This window comes from Larimichthys crocea, chromosome III (assembly GCF_000972845.2).
Source record: "Larimichthys crocea isolate SSNF chromosome III, L_crocea_2.0, whole genome shotgun sequence".
Taxonomy (NCBI): Eukaryota; Metazoa; Chordata; class Actinopteri; family Sciaenidae; genus Larimichthys; species Larimichthys crocea.
Genome location: NC_040013.1, coordinates 27,740,003 through 27,760,287, shown reverse-complemented (window position 1 = coordinate 27,760,287; position 20,285 = coordinate 27,740,003). Strand labels below are relative to the sequence as shown.

The 20,285-nt window shown below is 41.5% G+C and overlaps 2 protein-coding genes across 3 annotated transcripts; both read left to right on the top strand.

The window, feature by feature from the left end:
- The first annotated feature begins 1,161 nt into the window (after window positions 1–1,161).
- rgmb (repulsive guidance molecule BMP co-receptor b) lies at window positions 1,162–10,012 on the top strand. The gene is made up of 3 exons (XM_019254864.2): window positions 1,162–1,716; window positions 5,468–6,015; window positions 7,587–10,012. Exons 1-3 carry the CDS (start codon window positions 1,599–1,601, stop codon window positions 8,343–8,345), a joined length of 1,425 nt encoding a protein of 474 aa, XP_019110409.1. The 5' UTR covers window positions 1,162–1,598; the 3' UTR covers window positions 8,346–10,012.
- Window positions 10,013–12,681: 2,669 nt separating this feature from the next.
- erap2 (endoplasmic reticulum aminopeptidase 2) lies at window positions 12,682–19,671 on the top strand. 2 transcript variants are annotated; one of them, XM_019254866.2, is made up of 21 exons: window positions 12,682–12,723; window positions 13,369–13,702; window positions 13,803–13,989; window positions 14,067–14,236; window positions 14,342–14,480; window positions 14,561–14,695; window positions 14,801–14,921; window positions 15,033–15,187; window positions 15,274–15,387; window positions 15,485–15,616; window positions 15,843–15,974; window positions 16,490–16,558; window positions 16,681–16,856; window positions 17,040–17,119; window positions 17,217–17,400; window positions 17,542–17,698; window positions 17,800–17,984; window positions 18,130–18,291; window positions 18,484–18,624; window positions 18,902–18,983; window positions 19,325–19,671. In XM_019254866.2, the coding sequence occupies exons 2-21, from the start codon at window positions 13,551–13,553 to the stop codon at window positions 19,469–19,471; spliced, it is 2,820 nt and encodes a 939-aa protein (XP_019110411.2). In that variant the 5' UTR covers window positions 12,682–12,723; window positions 13,369–13,550; the 3' UTR covers window positions 19,472–19,671. The 2 variants fall into 2 exon arrangements, with proteins under 2 accessions (XP_019110411.2, XP_019110410.2); XM_019254865.2 differs by having other exon boundaries at window positions 14,801–15,187.
- The last annotated feature ends 614 nt before the right edge of the window (window positions 19,672–20,285 follow it).

Here is a 20,285-nt window from a genome sequence, read left to right as displayed (position 1 = left end):
TTCTAAAAAACATCCAGTTTATTTGGTCAGTTGATCAAAGAAATCAAAGCAGAGAGGAAAACAGGAAATCATCCTACATTAAAAATTATGAAGACATGAAGAGTTTCAAGTCAAAATAAACTCTTATTCTAGTACTATCTTGGTTTAAATATATTAGTGTTATGTATTTATTTATTTATTTTTCTGTGATATCATTTCAAGTGCAAAATATGCATTCATGGTATGTTTTATATTTACATAAATGTATTAGGCTGCATTACATACTGTCATAAATTCAAAGATTGAAACAGATATGTGACAATATCATGTTTACTTCTTAAACATGATTTATTTAAATATTTCTTTATCTGTCTGGGAATTAATTACGAGTATTGCAACTTGTAAAACAAAATAATTATTATAATAATAATTATTATTATTACTAGCAGTAGTAGTGGTAGTACTACTAGTAGTAGTAGTAGTACAAGTAGTAGTAGTAGTTGTAATAATTGTTGTTGTAGTTGTTGCAGCAGTTTTTATTTTATTTCCATAAATTATAATTATTTTATTTCCATAAATGTACAGTATTAGATTGCATTACAAATCTGTCTAGGAATTAATTTCATTATGACAAGTATTGCAGCTTGTAAAACAGCATACTACTACTACTACTACTACTACTACTACTACTAATAATAATAATAATAATAATAATAATAATAATAATAATAATAATAATAATAATAATAATAATAATAATAATAATAATGCAGTATTAGTAGTCATTGTAGTACTAGTAGATTATCGTAGTTATTTAGTTATTATTATTATTATTAGGCCTATTATTGTTATTATAGGGTAGGAAAGAGACAGGACTTTCTCTGTCTGTATTGTTATTATAGGGTAGGAAAGAGACAGGACTTTCTCTGTCTGTCTCAATCAGCGAAACCCGTTATACTCTCTGCGGTGTGCGCAGTGATTTAATGACATCTTACTAACGTTTTACAACTTTTATCTCCGGCCTCTTCATTATTTTGTGGACTGCTCTCACTCTGTGTGTATCTGTGTGTGTGTGTGCGTGTGTGTGTGTGTGTGTTGGAGTTGTGGTAGGCGGGTTTTCCGCCAGCAGGGTTTGGTTGATTCTCTATTGATTTGTTGGAGGGGCAGAGGAGGAGGAGGAGAAAGTGAAAGGGGAGGAGTGGAGGAGAAACCCCGGCCTGGTGAGGAAGAGAGTGATGTGATTGTGCGTGTTTGGGACGAGAGAGGAGAGCAGAGAGTGATCGCAATCAAGGCAAAAGTCCGACCGCGGAGGGAGCGCACCTAAATCACGTGGGGTGTGGATTTATACAGGGGAAAAGTAAAAGTGTCGTCGGAGTGACTTGTGCTTGTACTTTGTTTTTCTCCTCTCTTTGCCTTTCCACTCCCTCCGCCCTGCATTCCGCGGAGCAGCTGTGTTTTAATGCCCCTGCGCACCCGAGGAGCAGAGGAAGGAGAGAAGAGTGAGGAAGAAGAGGCAGAAGAAGAAGAAGAAGAAGGAGAAGTGAGAAGGCCTGGACACCACCCCTCCTGGCCCTTTGGAGGTCTGTCCACTCTCCCCTCCTGGCCCTGCATGGACGGGGATGGGGAGAGCCGGATGCTGTTGCCGCGGGGCTGAGCGCCTCGCCTCCCCGTCTCTGGTGCGCCGCTTCCGGCCACTGCTGCTGCTGATCATCGCTCTCTGCTGCGGTGCTCACATAGGTAACTAAATACACTTGTATAATGCAACAACTACTGTGTCTTATAGTTATAATCGCAACAAATCTGTAATTTTACGCACTCTGTTATCCAATTTCGCACTAATTGCTGAGCGCTGCACCAACTACAAGCACAGTAACAACATTTATATGAAGTGTGTTGCATTTAGTAGCGATCAGAGATACTTTATTAGTTATTAAGCTTTTGTAATCATTGTGTGGCCGATCCTTGTGTCGGGCCCAGTACTGCCTGACAATGGCTCTCTCTCCAGCGGCAGTGCAGCAGTCTGAGCACGGATCGAGTTTCTTCTCCTCTCTCCTGGGCCGTCATTCTCCTGTCTGCCCCTTAATGGCTCATGGAGGAGGGGAAGAGAGGGTGACTACCTCTCCTCATGTCCATATATAACACATTACAGCTTTACAGAAAACAGAATCTATCCAAGTGTAAATCTGATCATAAAAAGTTAGGATCAGGGTTGTGCTGTGCTGTAAATCTGACTAAACCTAATGTGGGATATAGTTTATGTTCAGTTGCATGATGCAAAATAATAAAAATGCATCACGAGAAATAGTATTAAAGTGATTAAAGTTGCACATGGTTTAAATGAAAAAACACAGGAACGCTTCATTCTTGTACTGGTGGCTGTTTGTCGAAAGCAGAAACTCACACTGCCAGATGTTGGTCAGAAAAGAAAACAGAGAATCAAACAAAAGAAGAGTGCGTTCAATGAAAGATTAATAAGATGTTTGTGAAGATTATTGATACAAAAACATAATATGACTGTGGCTATACAGAGGTCTATTGTACTAACTTCTTGTTTACCACATTGCCTGTTCAAACCCATTTGGTTAAGTTTGGTAACAACAGATGCTTTTTTAAAAAATCCTCTTTCCAAAAACTATAGCTCTGTTTTTGGCAAAGTCTGTGTGTGCTGCTGTGTGTGCAGGGGGTCGGCTGTTGTGTCGGCTGTCTGTTGAGCAGTCACACCTCCGGTAATTAGTTTAACACGGCTCAGGCAGCAGGACAAAACCACCTCTGCACACAGCCTGGTGGGAACAGGGAGACCCACTTCACATTAAAGACCCTCTTGGCACCTTCTGCTACATGTGCGTCACCTGGAAAGAATGTGTATCATTTAGTCTGTTTAAGCAAACAGTAGAGTTTTATTTGTTCTGACATGTACATTTAAAGGTATTTAGACATATTTCATTGTCGCTTCAGTTGTCAGCTTCATGTGTCTGTTTAGACAGGGAGGGAGGAATGTTTGAATTGTTGACTATTGTTCGCACTCCTGACTCCAGAGACAGAAAGAGTGCATGCTGTAGTGAGCGCCTGTAAAGCTTTGTATCTCTAAGCTTGGAGGGCTGTTTGTGTGATTTGAGCTCAGTGTGTGAGAGAGTGCACACAACAAGGTGATCAATAAGCACTTCACAGGCCATTCCCTCAGTTGAGAGATGATCCCAGTAGATCCTTTTCTGATCTCTGGAGATCAGAGAAGTTGGAGGCTTTTGGATAAGAAGACAAAGAATCGCTAAACCAAGCCTGAGAGATACAGCCGGTGGATCTTTTGACCTCTGTCTGATGGTAGAGAAGGTGCCTCAGGATGTAGGGAAGAGAGATGACCAGGGGTGGTGGGAAAGAGACCCGAACTGGGAATCGAACTGAGAAATGAATAGAATAGTGCTGGTGGAGAGAAATGATTTGAGCTGGGAGGAAAAAAAACAAATCTGACAACAGATGAGGCTTGAGAGAAAAGAAGAGATGAAACTTGTGAGATGATAAAGGCAGCTGGGAGAGGGGGATGGAGTGGGAAAAAAAAGAGGTTAATATTGTGGTAGGACATGGGAGGCGTGGTGTGGGCATTGCTGTCTGTTTTATTGTGTCTGTATTGGATACTTACCCAAGGGGATGAAACAATCCAGGCTCTGGATGTGTTGAAGAACCCTTATGTTCCAGTTCCTCACATGGGAAGTTTCTTTATTCTCTTCTTGGCAATATTTTCAAATCAATTCAGTATTCACCACCTTGACTAGACTTTCCACAAATTGCTTATTTATATGCATAGATTGGATTCTCTTTTGAAAGTACAGCAATGGCTGCACAAAAGGGAGATCACTGGAAGCAGTAAAGAACAAAAATATCAAAGATGTGCGATTCAGAATATTGTTAATCATCGATCTTTTTGGAGGGTTCAGTGAATGGGACACAATGGGAACTGGTGTGAAACTCCAGCTGATGCTTATTGTCAGAAAGGTTTTGACCTTTATATAAGTCAGCGGTTTGAACCCCATTCCTTCAATTACAGGGTCCACTCCCTTCTCGCTACGTCACCTTGCTGAGAAAATGTCAGTGAATGAGTGCTTTTGTGCGTTTTTTAGAGCAGCTCATGATTCGGATACCCTCCGAAAGAGAATAAACCCACTCTGATTAGATTGGGAGTGGTATTTAGGTACTGCGGGGCAGATAGGAGGGAGAGGAGGAGGCTGTTGGTGCGCCAGTCAAAGACACAATGTGTCCTCAGTACTCAGACCGTCTGTACAGTGGTGGTTGGCATGGAAGGCAGTCTGTGTGTGTGTCTGTGGGTTGGTGTCAGTATTTAACAGGCAGGAGAGAGATTCTGAAGCATGGTGTGAGTGGGGGTCTGTACCTGCACCCTGATTTCTAAAACTCAGAGCACTACTGCCCCCAAATGGTGGTGCCTAACTCATTCATGCCCCAAAATCAAATCAATGTACAAAGAAGAGCTGGAATGTGCTGTTTGCTTGTGTGTGTGTTTATGTGTTAGTGATAGCTTATGGTTGTTAAGCAATGATGTGACATTCAGCGAATCTCTTGTACTTTCTTGGCTATTAGGAGATCATACCACCATCTGAAGATCACAGGCTGTGTATGTTTAACGGGGGCATAAGCAGCATTCTTTCTAAGATAGCTATTTGTATGTGTGTGTGTGTGTGTGTGTGTGTGTGTGTGTGTGTGTGTGTGTGTGTGCAGCTGCCCATACACTGCAGAGCCTCTCTCTGGCCTAATCTAATAGGAGCACGCTGTGACTGATGCATTAGGTCTGGTCTCTAATCTCTCACTCTCGCTCTTGCTCCCTCTCTCTCTCTCTCTCTGATGATCTATGATATAAAAGGCTGGTTTGACCCTCGTTACATTCAGAAATGTAGCAATAGATAAAACATCAGGGACAATTTCGGACCAAGACATTTGTTCCTAATGGATATACGGGGACAGAATAATCAGTCTTTCGGATGTATTTCCTCTTGTGCTCGTAGTTGTATCTGTAAAAGAACAGATACAAAGAACTTCTAAAACTACACTGGATCACAAATACAACATCCTTAAAAAATTATCACCTTGTATTGTCTTGCTCTCAATGTCTATTATATAAGACGTGTTCTGTGCACCCTCGGTATATAAGCAGTATTATCTCAGTCCTTGAAGGAAAACATTCTTTATCTTTTCCCTCTGGCTGCTCTTTGGTTTATTACACTTCAGGTTTATTACACTCACAGAGCGGCACTGCTGATTGATCAAGACTTTCAATCAGCGGGCGGTTCTTTGTCCGAATTTATTAGGTTGAACTGTAACAGGCCGGTAGCATTGTCTGTTTACTTCAAAGCTATCTACACACCTTAGTTGTCTTCTGTGTGCACATGAACTTTCCATTTCTAGTTAAATCCAGCTCTCAGTGTAGTATATTGCGGTTTCACCTTGCTAACAATACCTCTACATATCTCTCTGCTCTCTCCAGGTCAGTGCCAGGTGGCCACCCCTCAGTGCCGTATCCAGAAGTGCACCACAGACTTTGTCTCCCTGACCTCACACCTGACGCCAGCCGTGGATGGCTTTCACACAGAATTTTGCAAGGCTTTACGTGCATACTCAGCGTGCACCCAAAGGACAGCCAAGTCCTGTCGGGGGAACCTGGTTTTCCACTCGGCTGTGCTGGGCATCTCTGACCTCATGAGCCAGAGGAATTGCTCCAGAGACGGGCCCACTTCCTCCACACACCCCGAGGTCCGGCACGAGCCCTGCAACTACCACAGTCGCACCCAGCACGCCCACACGCACTCTCACGTACATGCACACACACATTCTCATGCTCACAGCCACAGCCACTCCCGTCCCGGATACCTGTTCTGCGGGCTGTTCGGGGACCCACATCTGAGGACATTTAAGGACAGCTTCCAGACTTGTAAGGTGGAGGGAGCGTGGCCTCTCATTGATAATGACTATCTGTCGGTACAGGTCACTAATGTTCCCGTGGTACCTGGCTCCAGTGCCACAGCAACCAATAAGGTGAGACGAGAACTGTTATAAAGGGGGAAGCAGAGTGAAATGGGCTTTTCGGGGTCTAATTTGCTGTTATTAAGGCTAAGAGCTAAGAGTTTCCTAAGTGAGAGCAGCTGGTGTAATCTAGTTTATTTCTGTGTGTGTGTGTGTAAGTGTGTGTGCATGTGTGTTAGAGAAACATTTTCTATAATGACCTCTAAGTTTCTTTTCTGCCCCAGAGTAAGAAATCTTATCAATGTGAGGCTGGAAAACACTCTTGCTCTCCCTGCTCTCTCTTTCCGAGTCACAAGTGTGAGGCAAACAGCCCAGTGTTGTGACTTATCTCTCGTGACTGAAGCAGTGCTGTTAATGGCTGCATATAGCCTGACCTCTAATAACACAGAATGAGATCTGTGAAAGGAGCCACTGTTTACTTTGTGCGCATTTGCAACTTTTTGCGTGTATGTATGTGTCTTGTAAGTGGTACTACTTTGCACTTAGCCGAAAGCACTATGTGTGTTAAAAGGTCCTTATACTTTAATGACAAAAAAGACATACACACACACATATCCAAATGGATGACGAGCAACACAAGGTGATCTTTGTGGTGTTAAAGAAGCTATGTTGATGTTTCCCCCGATGATCTGCCCTCTCTAGCCTAGTCGATAGCTTTAATTATTAAAACACATACACACCCATGTATACTCTTAGTCATGCACACGCTGGAAGAAGCACACACACACACACATTAAGCAAATAGTGGGGTTGCTACACTGTGAAGCTGAAGGTTTGACCTTGTGTCAGAGGTGGGGCAAGTTATTAGTCATGATTATTAGGGACGTGCACACACACACACTCTCTCTTATACACACGCACATTAACAGCCCTCCAGGCTTAATGGCCTGCCAGGCTTCATTCCTCACAGCTGTCATGTGAACAAAGCAGCCATTCACCGGAACTATGATGCTAGTGCTAACCGTAATGCTCACACCACACCCTGTATCCACCGCTGCCTCCACTTACCACTGGAGCCCTGTGTCTTTTTATGTGTGTGTGCATGTGTGTGTGTGTGTGTGTGCATGTGTCAGCATGTTTGCATAGCTGTGTCAAATTACAACTTAAAAAGTCATTTAGTCATTTCTCAAATGTTGTGTGATGAGAGTCAGTAACCTGGGTGAAGGTTAATATTTGTAACTGTGTATTTGTGAGAGAGAAGGAGTGACACGTTTTACCTCGTCTCAGCTGGAAGCATTGATCATTTTTGAAAATAATCGTTTAATCTGCTGATTTCTTTGTTATATGAAAAGTCACAAAATAGTAATAGTTTTCAATTTTGTCTGACCAAAAGAAAAGCAGCAAAGTTATTGGTTAGTTATTAAAATTTCTCTACATCCACTATGAAATTAATTAAGGCTACAACCAATAATTGCTTTATTAATTAATTTGCAGCTGAGAGGATAGAAATAATTGCATTTTTGTTTTCGTTGTCCTCTGTCTAATGAATTAACTTTATTATTTATATCAATTCTTGCATTTTCAGATTGTCATTCATTTAATGCCTTTAAACTTAAAAACTTTCTGATGTTTCCTCTTTATAGATCACCATCATATTCAAGCCCTATGAGGGTTGTACAGACCAGAGGGTCTACCAGGCCGTCACAGACAACCTCCCTGCTGCCTTTGACGACGGAACAGTGAGCAGCGGAGACCCCATCCACACATCTGCTGGAGCTGACGGTGCTAGTGGGAAGGTCCGGGCCTTGTGGATCTCTGAACGCAGCCCAGGTCGCCACGTGGAGCTGCACGCTGGCTACATTGGTGTAACTGTAATTGTTCGCCAGCTGGGCCGCTATCTGACCCTGGCAGTGCGGATCCCAGAGGAGCTTGCTCAGGCCTACGACGCCACCCAGGACCTGCAGCTCTGTCTGAATGGCTGCCCCAGTGGAGAACGCATTGATCAGGCAGGGCATCTTCCCCTGCCCCTCTCACCTCCTGCGCTCGGCCTGCAGCTTCAGCAGCTGCGTCGGCCCACCTACTCCTCACAGACACAAGCATCCCCCTATGGTACCATGCAGGTTTTTGGTGTGGAGGGGGCCAGGGAACGCTGCAGGGAACTGCTGGAAGAGCAGGACATTTACTTCCACTCCTGTGTGTTTGATCTCCTGACCACCGGGGATGCTAACTTCACAGTGGCAGCGTACAGCGCCTTGAAGGACATGGAGAGCCTCCACCCGGACCAGGATAGATGGAAGATCTATCCCCGTGGTGCTGCCACCTCCACCTTACACTCTGATCCTCAGCCTCTTAAACAGCTCACACTACTCCTGCTGTGTGCTCTGAGCGTGGTGTTGATGTAGGAGGAGGGAGTGGGAGTCTTTGTGTGGTGCCTGCATGCGTGTGGGCATGTGTATGTGTATGCACTAGAAAGAAAGTTTTTCGCTGAGCACTGATACTGAGCACTGATTCCTCTGTCATGTAGAGAAGAAACAGCAGCAGGCTGGACAGTTACTGGGAGCTAGTGTTTTTGTAGAGGATGTGGCAGAGCTCCCAGCGTGTACAAGAGATACTGACAACAATAACTGCATCTTACCTGGCAGAATCAGCCCTCTGGGGAATAACACAGGAGATGTGACGATGGCTTCGTCTTTGGATAGGACACTTGACAATGACACAAACGTACCTGTCTGTATGTGCGAAGGCGGGGGGGTGGTTGAGTGTTTGGATATACACTCCAAACTGTAAATAGCTTGTCTTCAGTGCACAGTGTAATGGCGTAGTTTGTTTTTTTTATGTCATTGGATGTGATTTTTCTTTAATACCTCAGACAGAGGATGTTTGTTTTAACAGAAGCACTTTATTTAGATTTTTTTTTTTTTTAACAAATCCACATCAGTGTTTCTTCCTCTCACTTTATGGTCTGCCACCAAAATCTCCAATGGCTCAAGTTTTTGAGGCCATCTATATTTTGTTTTTTGTTTTTTTATCCTTTCAAAGTAAAAGTCTGTTAAATACAAGGAGCTGCCATTTTTCTTAAAGTACATAATTCTTCCAGTAGCTGATTTGACTCAGCGTATCATTTTAAGTCAGTCAATGTGAGTTGTTCTTTTTTGAATGTATTATGAATATTGTCACAGCAAATACCATCAGTACTATTTTGTTGCTGTATGAATTTGTTGTTTTTCCTCAGTCCTGATTTCAAATATGTGCAAGTGTGTATGAAATGTGTGTGTGTGTGTGTGTGTGTGTGTGGCCGTGTTAGTGTTTTTTTTAATCAGTTGGTGACATGCTTGGATGTGTTTTTATTTCCTCTGAGAATCATATCAGAGCTATTCCCACCTTTTTTTTGCCAAGAGGCTGTGATAATACCGGCTCATGTTTGTTGCTCACTGTATTCTTTGTCCTGTTAATTTGAGCCAAAGACAGATAAGGTATGATTTCATGTACAAAGGAAATCATAACTCACCACCAAACCAGCACCCTTCTCCTCCTCCTCACACTCCCTTCCCTGTTTTTAAAGTTGCTACTGTAGACTGTTTTACTCCTACTGCCAGAATTGACGAGCTGCTCCTTACTGGGATACGTGTAAGATACTGGAGTGTAGACAAAACACTGCAAATCACTGAGAAAACTTTACCACACTGTCTGCTGAGACATGTGCTTCGGCAGTGTGTTGTGGGAAATGTATACCATTTGATACCTGATAAAAAAAAATGCCAACCCTTAAAACTATGAGCCTTTTTAACATGTAACATTCTGTACAATTATGCCCCATTTTGGTTGGCCGTATAAGCTTAATCTAAGTTTTTTTTTGGTATTATGATCGATCTCCATCAAGTGTGAGTGTCAGTTTGGTGAAGAGTGGCTGGTCAATGTTGAAATACTTAACTTATTTATGAACGTAGTGTCCTGTAGAGGAAGTTAAGCTCCATATTCTTGCTGTTGGATAATAATTTAAAAATAATGTCAGATGTGATTGTACTGCCACCTAGTGGTGCTCTGTTGCTATGTCAGTGTGTTACTCAAGGCGCTCAAAAAGAAAAAAAAAACATGAGAAAAAAAAACTGTGTGCAAGTGTTTTATTTAAAAAAACAATAAAAACAATAAAGTCAAAATGTCTTACTTCCTGTTTACTACTGTCACATTCACAGGGCTATAAAAGGCAAACTAAATGTTTCGTTATCAAATGTCAAAAAGTTTCCCCTACATTTGTTTTAAGAATTAAAGATGAGTAAGAAAACACACACATCCTTTCACAAACACACATATACAACATATATAACAGTGTGTGCACTAACCCATCTGTCTGAGGTTAGGTTTTTTGATCAGATACCAGGTTTGGCCTCACAAACACAATCTGTTTTCAACTGCCACAGTCAGCAAACACCTGGGATGTCAATGAGAAAGAGGCTAAAAGAAGCGCGACGAAAAGATTCATAGCATTTGAAACCTTCTACTCCTGCGATCCTGACAGTGGATTTGCTCATGCCATTTTCCATTGAATCCATGACATTTCAATCCAAAACTCAGTGTAAGGTCAGTATCGTAAAGCCAACCACAAGGGTGAACTACGTTCAGCTTCTCCAAGTGCAGAAACCCTCAATGTGCAGACTTCAGACAAGAAAGAGTTCCCCTCTATGGGTTAGATTTCTTTTCGATGGTCACATGGTGCATCAGAAGCTTTCCAACCATCTGAAAATGTCACATACATAAAGATATTTGAAACAAGTATATCTTATCAAAGATTAAAAAAACATATTTTTCACATTGGTTATTTTTTATCACTGATGGCACAAACTCATCCTCTTACCACTTAATAACAGCATGAATCGTCATCAAAGTGTTAAAGACGATGATCTTCATGAAAAGGAGCCTCATAACCGTAACGACCACTGTGTTTGTCCAAAGGCAAACATCTGGAGATCAAATCACACAGATTAACATAAGGACCAACATCTGTATGAATCACACACCAATTTAATTGTTTGTGAACAATTAAAATGTACCGTCTATCTCTTCATATTCATCACTGATCTCATCTTGATGATCTGAAATTTTTAAAAAAATGTGATCAAAGTATGAAATATAAAATAAGTTTGTTCTATTTCTAAGTAGTAGAAATCTTCACTCATGGTCAGCTACAGTGCTACCTGTTGAGGTGGTGTGGTGTCTCCTGTTGACTTTTCGATGTCGTCTGTGACTTACAGAGCAACTGTACGATGGCCAGTCTCTGGTCACCACTGTGATGATGGCCACAGCGCTCTGGCCACGATGCTTCCTTTTTACAGCAATGCTGTGGGGTGTGCTGGACACGACGCCTTCTGATGGTGACCTCCAGCTCACCTCTAGGTGCCCTCTCCTGAAGTCACTCACCATACAGACCAGCAAGGTCCAACCCAGCCTTTCCCCCGACAGGTGGACCGGAGGAGCCAGAGATGCAAGCACACTGCCCTCGACCCCACCTAAAAGATGATGAAGAACAACATTTTAATAAGGAAAGGAGGATTATAGGATGACTATAAGACTACAGCAGCTGCAAATATGAGGCATTTTGTTTAAAAATTGTTTAACAATCACACGTTTGATGTTTATTTTATTAGGCCAGGATTCAAACATGGACATCTAAATGGATACATATATAGTGTAACTGTTTATTATTAAATCTTTCATGCTTCATTCATCCGTCAGTTGTTTTTGTGCTTCAAGCTCTCACCAATCTTTGTGAATTTAAAGCAGTAACTGCAGCAAAAGTAATCGACGATAAAATATCTAAAAACAGAGAGAAGAAGAGTTTTACGGATTTCAAAAACTCACTGAGATAAATTTATGATTTTGGGTTACATCTATGATTTTTTTTTTAACCACATAGCCTACTGATTTTTCTTGCCTATTGATTCAAAATATACACCATAATCATGCATTATACATTAAAAGCTCTTACCTGTCCATAAATAGATGATAGGAAGGTAAAATAGACCTCTGGATGGCTCAGTCATGTCTGCTTTAGTTAGAGTCACTTCAGTGCCTTGTATGTATGAGCACATGTGTGTGTGTTTGTGTGTGCACCTTCTGTATATCTCGGTGTGTGAATTGGGGGCATACCGTTTAGCTTTGCAGGGAGCATTGCATTGTCTCATTATTGTGACACCCCCCCCACCTGCTGCCCCAACACACACACACAAACAGAAAGGGGTGAAACAGAGGCAGACACAAATGAAGCTTTATCTGTTTCTAAAGAGGGAGACAAATGAGGGCAGAGCAGTAATGTGGACAGCAGAGTCATTTAAACAGGAGACACACCTGCCTACGGCTGTTAGATCTGAGGTAAGGAACTGATCCTATCAACACACACACACACACACACACACACACACACACACACACACACACACACACACACAGAACATTAGACAACACTCCTGTGGGGTACACCTGCACACACTGGCACACACACACACACACACACACACACACACACACACACACACACACACACACACACAGAACATTAGACAACACTCCTGTGGGGTACACCTGCACACACTGGCACACACACACACACAGAAATTGTTGTGTGACAGTGTGAACTATAGATTATCAACATGTGAGGCTCTCTTACACACACACACACACACACACACACACACTGGGCTTTTGCCTCAGCTGTGGGCGGGATCTCTAAAGCGAAAGTGAAAGTTAACAGAGAGCACATGAAGGAAGGAAACCGGAATGACCCAGGTACAGCACTTTGACATTCGCAGCTAACTGATTTTTCTTAAAACACAAACCTCTAAAGCAGAAATTTAGATTTTGATTGATTTCTTACTTTGCAACTACAATCGTTAGAACAAATGCTTCGATCTGATGGACTGTGGACTTAGTGGGTCGTTGTATCTGACATAATCTTCATTTTATGGTGCAGCATAGCTATACAGTCTATGTAGCCTGCTTTGAATTGCAGTTATGCTCCTGCAGCTGTTGTCACCTTGCAGTTATAGCTGTGTCCTCGGCTTGTTTTGTCCTGCATGGAAAATCATGTGAGTCTCCTTCAGGCTCACATGTTTGAGTCTCAGTTGGCCTGCTTACTCAACAGTGTTCATGTTGGGATGCCTATAAGCTCCAAAACTGACAAGTAACAAGTAAAATAAGACTTTTCTACACTGTGAGTCATACGAGTCATTTTGTTGAGATACTGACCTCTAAAATCTGTTACAAATCTAAATGCTGGAAGCAGGAAGACAGTCCTTGTTTATTGGTGACACAGTAAATGTAAAATCTTTCATTGGAATACTTGAACACAGGAAGAACAGCAGTGTAAATGATGTTTCATTGAGAGATATATGTGGTGTCTGAAATGTATAATTCTGCTCTTGTCTCTTCCAGGTTTAAGAAAACACACATTTGATTCAGCATATTATGATAGTGTGACATCTGGACAAAGCGCTCACATCAGCCGGTGCTTCCTCTATTGTTCCTCATGTTTGGGATGTGACCAAGTTGAATACTAGATGTCTGCCTGTCACACTTCTTCTTTTTAAATCAGTGGTAACAACATTTCCTCTGCAATGGCCTTGGTGAGACTGTTAGTGCTGTCTCTATTCCAAGTGTCTCTGGTTGGCTCTCAGCCCACCCAGAGTCCACAGCAGGCCACAGGAGAGCAGTCTTCTCTGGGTACTGGTAACCTATCCTTCCCTTGGAGCCGTCTTCGTCTGCCTAGGTACCCTTCACAGTACTTTTTGTAATACCCACAAACTTTGGTGGACCTCTGTTTTCTGATTTGCTGATTGAAAAAAGCAACACATACTTCTTTATTTTAGGTATATCATTCCTCTTCACTACCGCCTCCTGCTGCACCCTAACCTCACAAGCCTGAGTTTCACTGGCTCAGTGCAGATCGAGATTGATGTCCAGAACAATACAAACTGGATTGTATTACACAGCAAGGGTCTGGACATCACGAAGGCCACCATATTGAACCAGGACCTTGGTCTTCTGTCTGACCAGGTAGCTGAAAGTACACTACATGAAATAAATTGACTAGAAATAAAACTTTTGACAATATCCTGCTTCTCTCTTCATAGGTTCTTCCAGTTCTTCACAACCCTTCCCATGAGCAGATTGGTATTTTTTCTCCCTGGGTGCTCAGCAGTGGGCAGAAGTACTTTTTGTATATTGAGTTTGGGGCAAAACTTGCAGAAGGCTTCTCTGGCTTCTATAAGAGCACATACAGGACCAGCACAGGAGAGACCAGGTAAGATTTTAAGACTTTTTTTACAGCAAGTTTGGTGAAATATCAACACATACTTTGCTGGTCACATGTTCCAACTACCAGAAAGTTGCTGATGTCTCTTTGCAGAACCTTAGCTTCAACTCACTTTGAGCCCACGAGTGCTCGGATGGCATTCCCGTGTTTCGATGAGCCAAGTTTCAAAGCCAACTTCTCCATACGTGTTAGGAGGAGTTCAGAGTACATTTCTCTGTCCAACATGCCTGTTGTGAGTGGGTTTTTTTTGGTCATCACACATGTTTAAATGTGTGTGAAAAGTGGCTATAATTAATTGTTTGTGTATTTCAGGTGAAGACAGTGGAAGTAAACGATGGCCTCCTTGAGGACCGGTTTGATACATCTGTAAAAATGAGCACTTACCTCGTAGCTTTTGTCATCTGTGACTTCAAATCTGTCACTGCAACAACTTCTTCTGGGGTGCAGGTGCGGCCTCTGTGATGATAGTTGAACAGCTTCATATCTTTCCAGCAATGTGGCTTTTAGTGACACGTTTTATTTTGTTTCTCGTGCACCTTTGTGTATCTGTAGGTGTCTATCTATGCTGCCCCTGAGAAGTGGCAGCAAACCCACTACGCCCTGGAGGTCGCTGTCAAAATGCTAGATTTCTATGAGGAGTATTTCAACATCAGATATCCGCTACCCAAGCAAGGTGCCCTTTGTGTAGCTAAGCTACACAATATTTCTTTTCTTTCATATAAACATCCATCATTTCCCCTCGTTACTCGTTGCTGTCTCCTGAGGTGTGTTTTCCCTCTCTCAGATCTGATAGCCATCCCAGACTTCCAGTCCGGTGCGATGGAGAACTGGGGTCTGACCACCTACAGAGAGACCAGCCTTCTCTTTGATCCCCTCACATCCTCAATTTCTGATAAACTTTGGGTTACTTTGGTGATTGGCCATGAGCTCGCACATCAGGTGTGTGACTTGTGTGTGTCTGTGACTCTTCATTACAAAAATAGACAATACAAAGTGCTGAAATTTTAAATCTATCTTACCTGCAGTGGTTTGGTAACTTGGTGACAATGGAGTGGTGGAACGATATCTGGCTGAATGAAGGATTTGCCAGATACATGGAGTACATTTCTGTCCAGGCTACCTACCCTGATCTCAAAGTGGTATGTGATTTGTTTAATCTGAGAAATAAACAGTGGTAGATTAGCATTAAACTTCGGACAGAGTACTAATGATCCTGTTCTGTGCACAATTTCACAGGAGGAATATCTACTGGACATGTGTTTTTCAGCAGTTGGTTATGATTCATTTAACTCCTCTCGGCCAATATCCAGCCCGGCGGAGAACCCCACTCAGATCGAACAGATGTTTGACACAGTCTCCTATGATAAAGTATGCTTTTGGTCTCTCCACAGAACTGCTAATGGCAATTCATTATGAGTTCATTGTGCAAACACACATTTGTGACGACATAACTGTTGATCTCTATATCGATATTTTAACAGAAAATGTAATTTTTCACATTTATGACTAATAACATTCAAACTACTTTGACACCAAGCTACATCATTACCTGTCATGGCCCAATTAAACAAACCTCTTCTCTTTCTCCCTCTAGGGAGCATGCATCCTGCACATGCTGCGACACTTTCTGACTGAAGACGTGTTCCAGAGTGGGCTCGTGCGATACCTTCACAAATACAGCTACAGAAATGCACACAACCAGGACCTGTGGGATAGTCTAGCAAATGTACAAACACAAATTACATTATGTGACACTGTCATTGTGCAGTCCATTGTCATGTTCTTGTAAATCAAAAAGTTAAGGGGCGGCCTGACACTATTGTATTTGAAGTTGCAGACAGACACTTCATTTACAGAAATCATACATTTAATTTTTCTTCTTCTTTAGAGGTCTCTTTTCTTATAACAAACAACAAAAAATATATTAGATATCCAGTTTATTTCTACTAAACATTTCATAATGCATAGCATAGTATTTTCTTCCCTTCCAAAAAGTTGTTATTTCTAGTTCATTTCATCGTGGTACATAAATCGATTTGCATTTGATTTGATTTGAACATCATGTCTGTTTCTACTCTGACCAATTTAATTTATTTACTAAACAGAATTGAAAACAAACAGCTGTTAAGGTAGAAAGAAATCATATTCAGTTGATCTTTATGATGAAAATCAAACAGTAAAATTATTCATTGTTATTAAAATATTGTTGTTATTGTAATTATTAATAAATGTGTTTTTCAGACATGCTCAGAGGAGGACTTCACATCAGGAAAATACTGTTACAGCAGCAGTCAGGCCTCCAAGAATGCAGTAAGTAAACTTTTTAAACATGAACTGACTTCTCCTCGTGGGATTACGCTTAAAAAAATTCACACTGTTTACAAGATTGTTTTCTGACCTTGCATGTTTTGATCTCTGGTGGTCTCCTACAGTACCTGTTTGCAGGGGAACACCTGAACCTGACAGCCATGATGCACACTTGGACGCTGCAGAAAGGTATTCCTCTGGTAACTGTATCTAGGAAGGGGCCTCTCCTGCTGCTCAGACAGGACAGGTTCCTGAGAACAGTGATGCCTTCTGACCCTCTCTGGTCCGCATCGCAACAGGGGTGAGTACCGAGATGCACTTGTACAGTTTTCTTTTACTTTTTATTTTACTATTACGTTCACACTACACTTTGCACTTCTACTCTTAGTTTTTACTCTTTCAGCTATTCAGCTATTATTATTATTATTAAGATAAGATTTTAAACTAAGATTTTATGTTGTAAAAATTATTTTTTCTTGTCCAGTTTCCTGTGGCATATCCCACTGACATACAAAACAGATGCTTCCAGCACGGTCCACAGACACCTGATGACAACACACACAGGTAACAGGGAAGAGATGCAAAATATAATTCAAACTGGACCTTTATCTTTCTGTTGCCATTATATTTTATATTTGTTTCCTGCCTGTGTCTCATTTAGACAGTATACATATCGGAGAGGAAGTCAGCTGGGTTAAAATAAACGATGACATGACCGGCTACTATGTGGTTCATTACGAGGATGGTGGTTGGGACGAGATGACCAAACTACTTTTGGAAAACCACACAGCTCTGAGCTACAAAGACAGGACTCACCTGATACACAACGCCTTTCAGTTGGTCACGTAAGTATATATGTGGTGTGTGTGTGTGTACGTGTTAGTAGATGTGAGTGAGAGAACAAGAGACAGTTACACATACACAGCTTTGATGATCCTCCCTGAAATAGCACCTAACCTTTCAAATATTCTTGTATGTCTCTAAAGGGCAGGTCACCTGCCAGTCAATAAAGCCTTGGACCTGATTGGTTACCTGCGATTGGAGACACACAATGTGCCTCTACTCCAAGGACTGGCCTATCTGTCGGGCTTCTACCAGATGATTGCATTTAGGAATGAGTCAGATCTAAAAAGCAACCTGGGGGTGAGAACACAAGAGCACACATTTATGCCGATATAAAGAATGTATGAAAAATGAAATACTGCTTAAGTTGGGATGCTGTTTCTCTGTGTGCTTTGGTGCAGACGTACATCCTGCGATATTTCCGTTCTGTCATCGACCAGCAGACGTGGAGCGACATGGGCTCTGTGTCAGAAAGACGGCTGAGGTCAAACGTCCTGTCACTGGCTTGCGATCTGGAAGATCCTCCCTGTCTGAAGCAGGCGCATCAGAGCTTCAAAGACTGGCTTCAGTCCAACGGTACACTCAAGTATGTCTTGTCTAAATTATATTTTAACACACATCATTATCAGTCAACAAGATATGATTAGCTATTCCCTGTGCTCGGCTAGAGCATATAATTGGATATTTCATCATGTCCCTAATATGCATGTTTCTGCTTGTGTTTATCCTAGCTTGCCCACTGATGTGGCAACAACAGTGTATTCAGTTGGAGCTCAGGATGACCATGGCTGGGCCTCACTCTTACACACATACAACATCTCCCTCTCTGCAGCACAACAAAGCAAAATCCTGTTTGCCTTGACATGCAGTAAAGACACAAACAAACTACAGAGGTACATTGATTTCTTCCTACTGCGCAGTTAATGCTGCCACCATGTGGTAAACATGTGGTATTGTACAGGACAGCACTGCCACCAACAGATATCCAATGTTAATTCTGTCTGTATTACAGATATAATAAACAAGTGATTGCAGATACTGAGGTATTAATAAAATAGTTTATAATGTATGTGTGTGTGTTGCAGACTACTGCAGTGGGGTCTGGAAGGGAAGGTGATTCGATCCCAGGACCTGTCTTATCTCATCCGGATGGTGGCCAGGAACTCGGAGGGACATCATCTAGCCTGGAAGTTTGTCAAGAAGAACTGGGACACACTGGTTCAGAAGTAGGCACAACAATGCAGACACTTGAATAAGTTGAACAATGTAATGCTGCGAATGCACTTTTCTGCTGAACTTTGTGTAAACCTGTAAGATCTGCCTTTTTAGTGGCCATTCAACAAGTGGAACAGGTTGATAAAGACCTGATAATATCACAAGCTACACAATGGGTAGTTAATGTCACAACTATGAAAGCACTAAATAACAGTGTGTGTGCATATGTAGAAAGAGATATTTGTACTGTATGTGACCGCCCTCTTTGTGGCCTTTCTGTTCTGCCAGGTTCCAGTTGGGCTCATCTACTATTAGAAACATCATCATTGGTACCACATCCCAGTTTTCAAATCCAGAGGAACTCACTGATGTAAGTGCAGTCTTATATTTTGAACTACTTTACAATCCAAATTAGACATGCACCAATATTTAAACATGCTATGGTATTAGCAATTTCATTTGAAAATTTTGTGGTCTTAAAAATCTTACAATGGTAATTCTGTTTTCAGTTGTAGATAATGTGGTACTGTACTGACCTAAAAAGACTTATCTTTAAAATGTTGTTCTGCTAATCTTGTTGCAAACATAATTGTGACTTAAACTGAAATAAGTAAACCGTCTTTGAGTTTATTTATTTAAAAATGTTTTGGTGCTAATTTTCCTCTTGTGTGTTTGTGTGTTTTTGTAAATGGATGTGTCTTTGACTTTCAGGTGAAGCTGTTCTTTGAGTCTATCAAAGAAGAGGCGTCTCAGCTGAGAGCTACCCAGATCGCCCTGGAAAACATTCAGAAAAACGTCCGCTGGTTTCAGAGGAACCTCGAGACTCTGAGAAACTGGCTGAACAAAAGAATGAAGTGAGCGACAGCAGAAAGAGAAGTGGTGAATGTTAGATGCCACAAGAGATTTAGAATTTTTGATGGATGTGTTTCTATTTGCAAATAATTTTGATGTGCTTGACATCACTGAAGAGTTGACAGTTTTGTATGTATGAAAAAAAGGTTTTGTAAAACTTATTTGTGAGACAAAAAAATAATAAAATTTCATTGGTAGAAATGAAAGTGACACTCAAATGCTTGAAAATACCTCATTAAATAAAATACTTCCTGGAAACTGTGTGTGTGTTATGTGTGTCTGTACAACTACCATGTCTGTGGTGTTGAACATATTTATTTTAGGGTTAAGACTGGTGAAGGTTAGGGTTGAGGTTAGACATGCAGAGTCAAGGTTAGGATTGGCCTCTGTGCAATGCAATGTCCTCACAATTAAAGTAAAAAGTCTCTCTGTGTGTGTGTATGTGATATTTGTTATTTTAACTATTCACTTGATGATTCAGACTTGGTTTTTGGGTTAAAGTAAGAACTTTAAGTAGGTTATGGTTTGGGTAATGGTTGAGGTTAACCATGTAACAGCTGGAGTTGACCTCCTGGGAATGAATGTAATGAAATGAAATGTTCTCAGAATTAAAGTGCTTGTGCATGATATTTGTCTTTTTTTAGCTATGTATTTGATGATTTAGACTTGTGTTTGTGTTAAGGTGAGAACATTATGTAGGTTAAAGTTACAGTAATGGTTGAGGTCAAGCATGTAACAGTTAGGGCAGGGGTCTTCAACCTTTTTCAACCCAAGGACCCCTTGGCTGAGAGACAAACAAAACAGAGACCCCCACATGTAA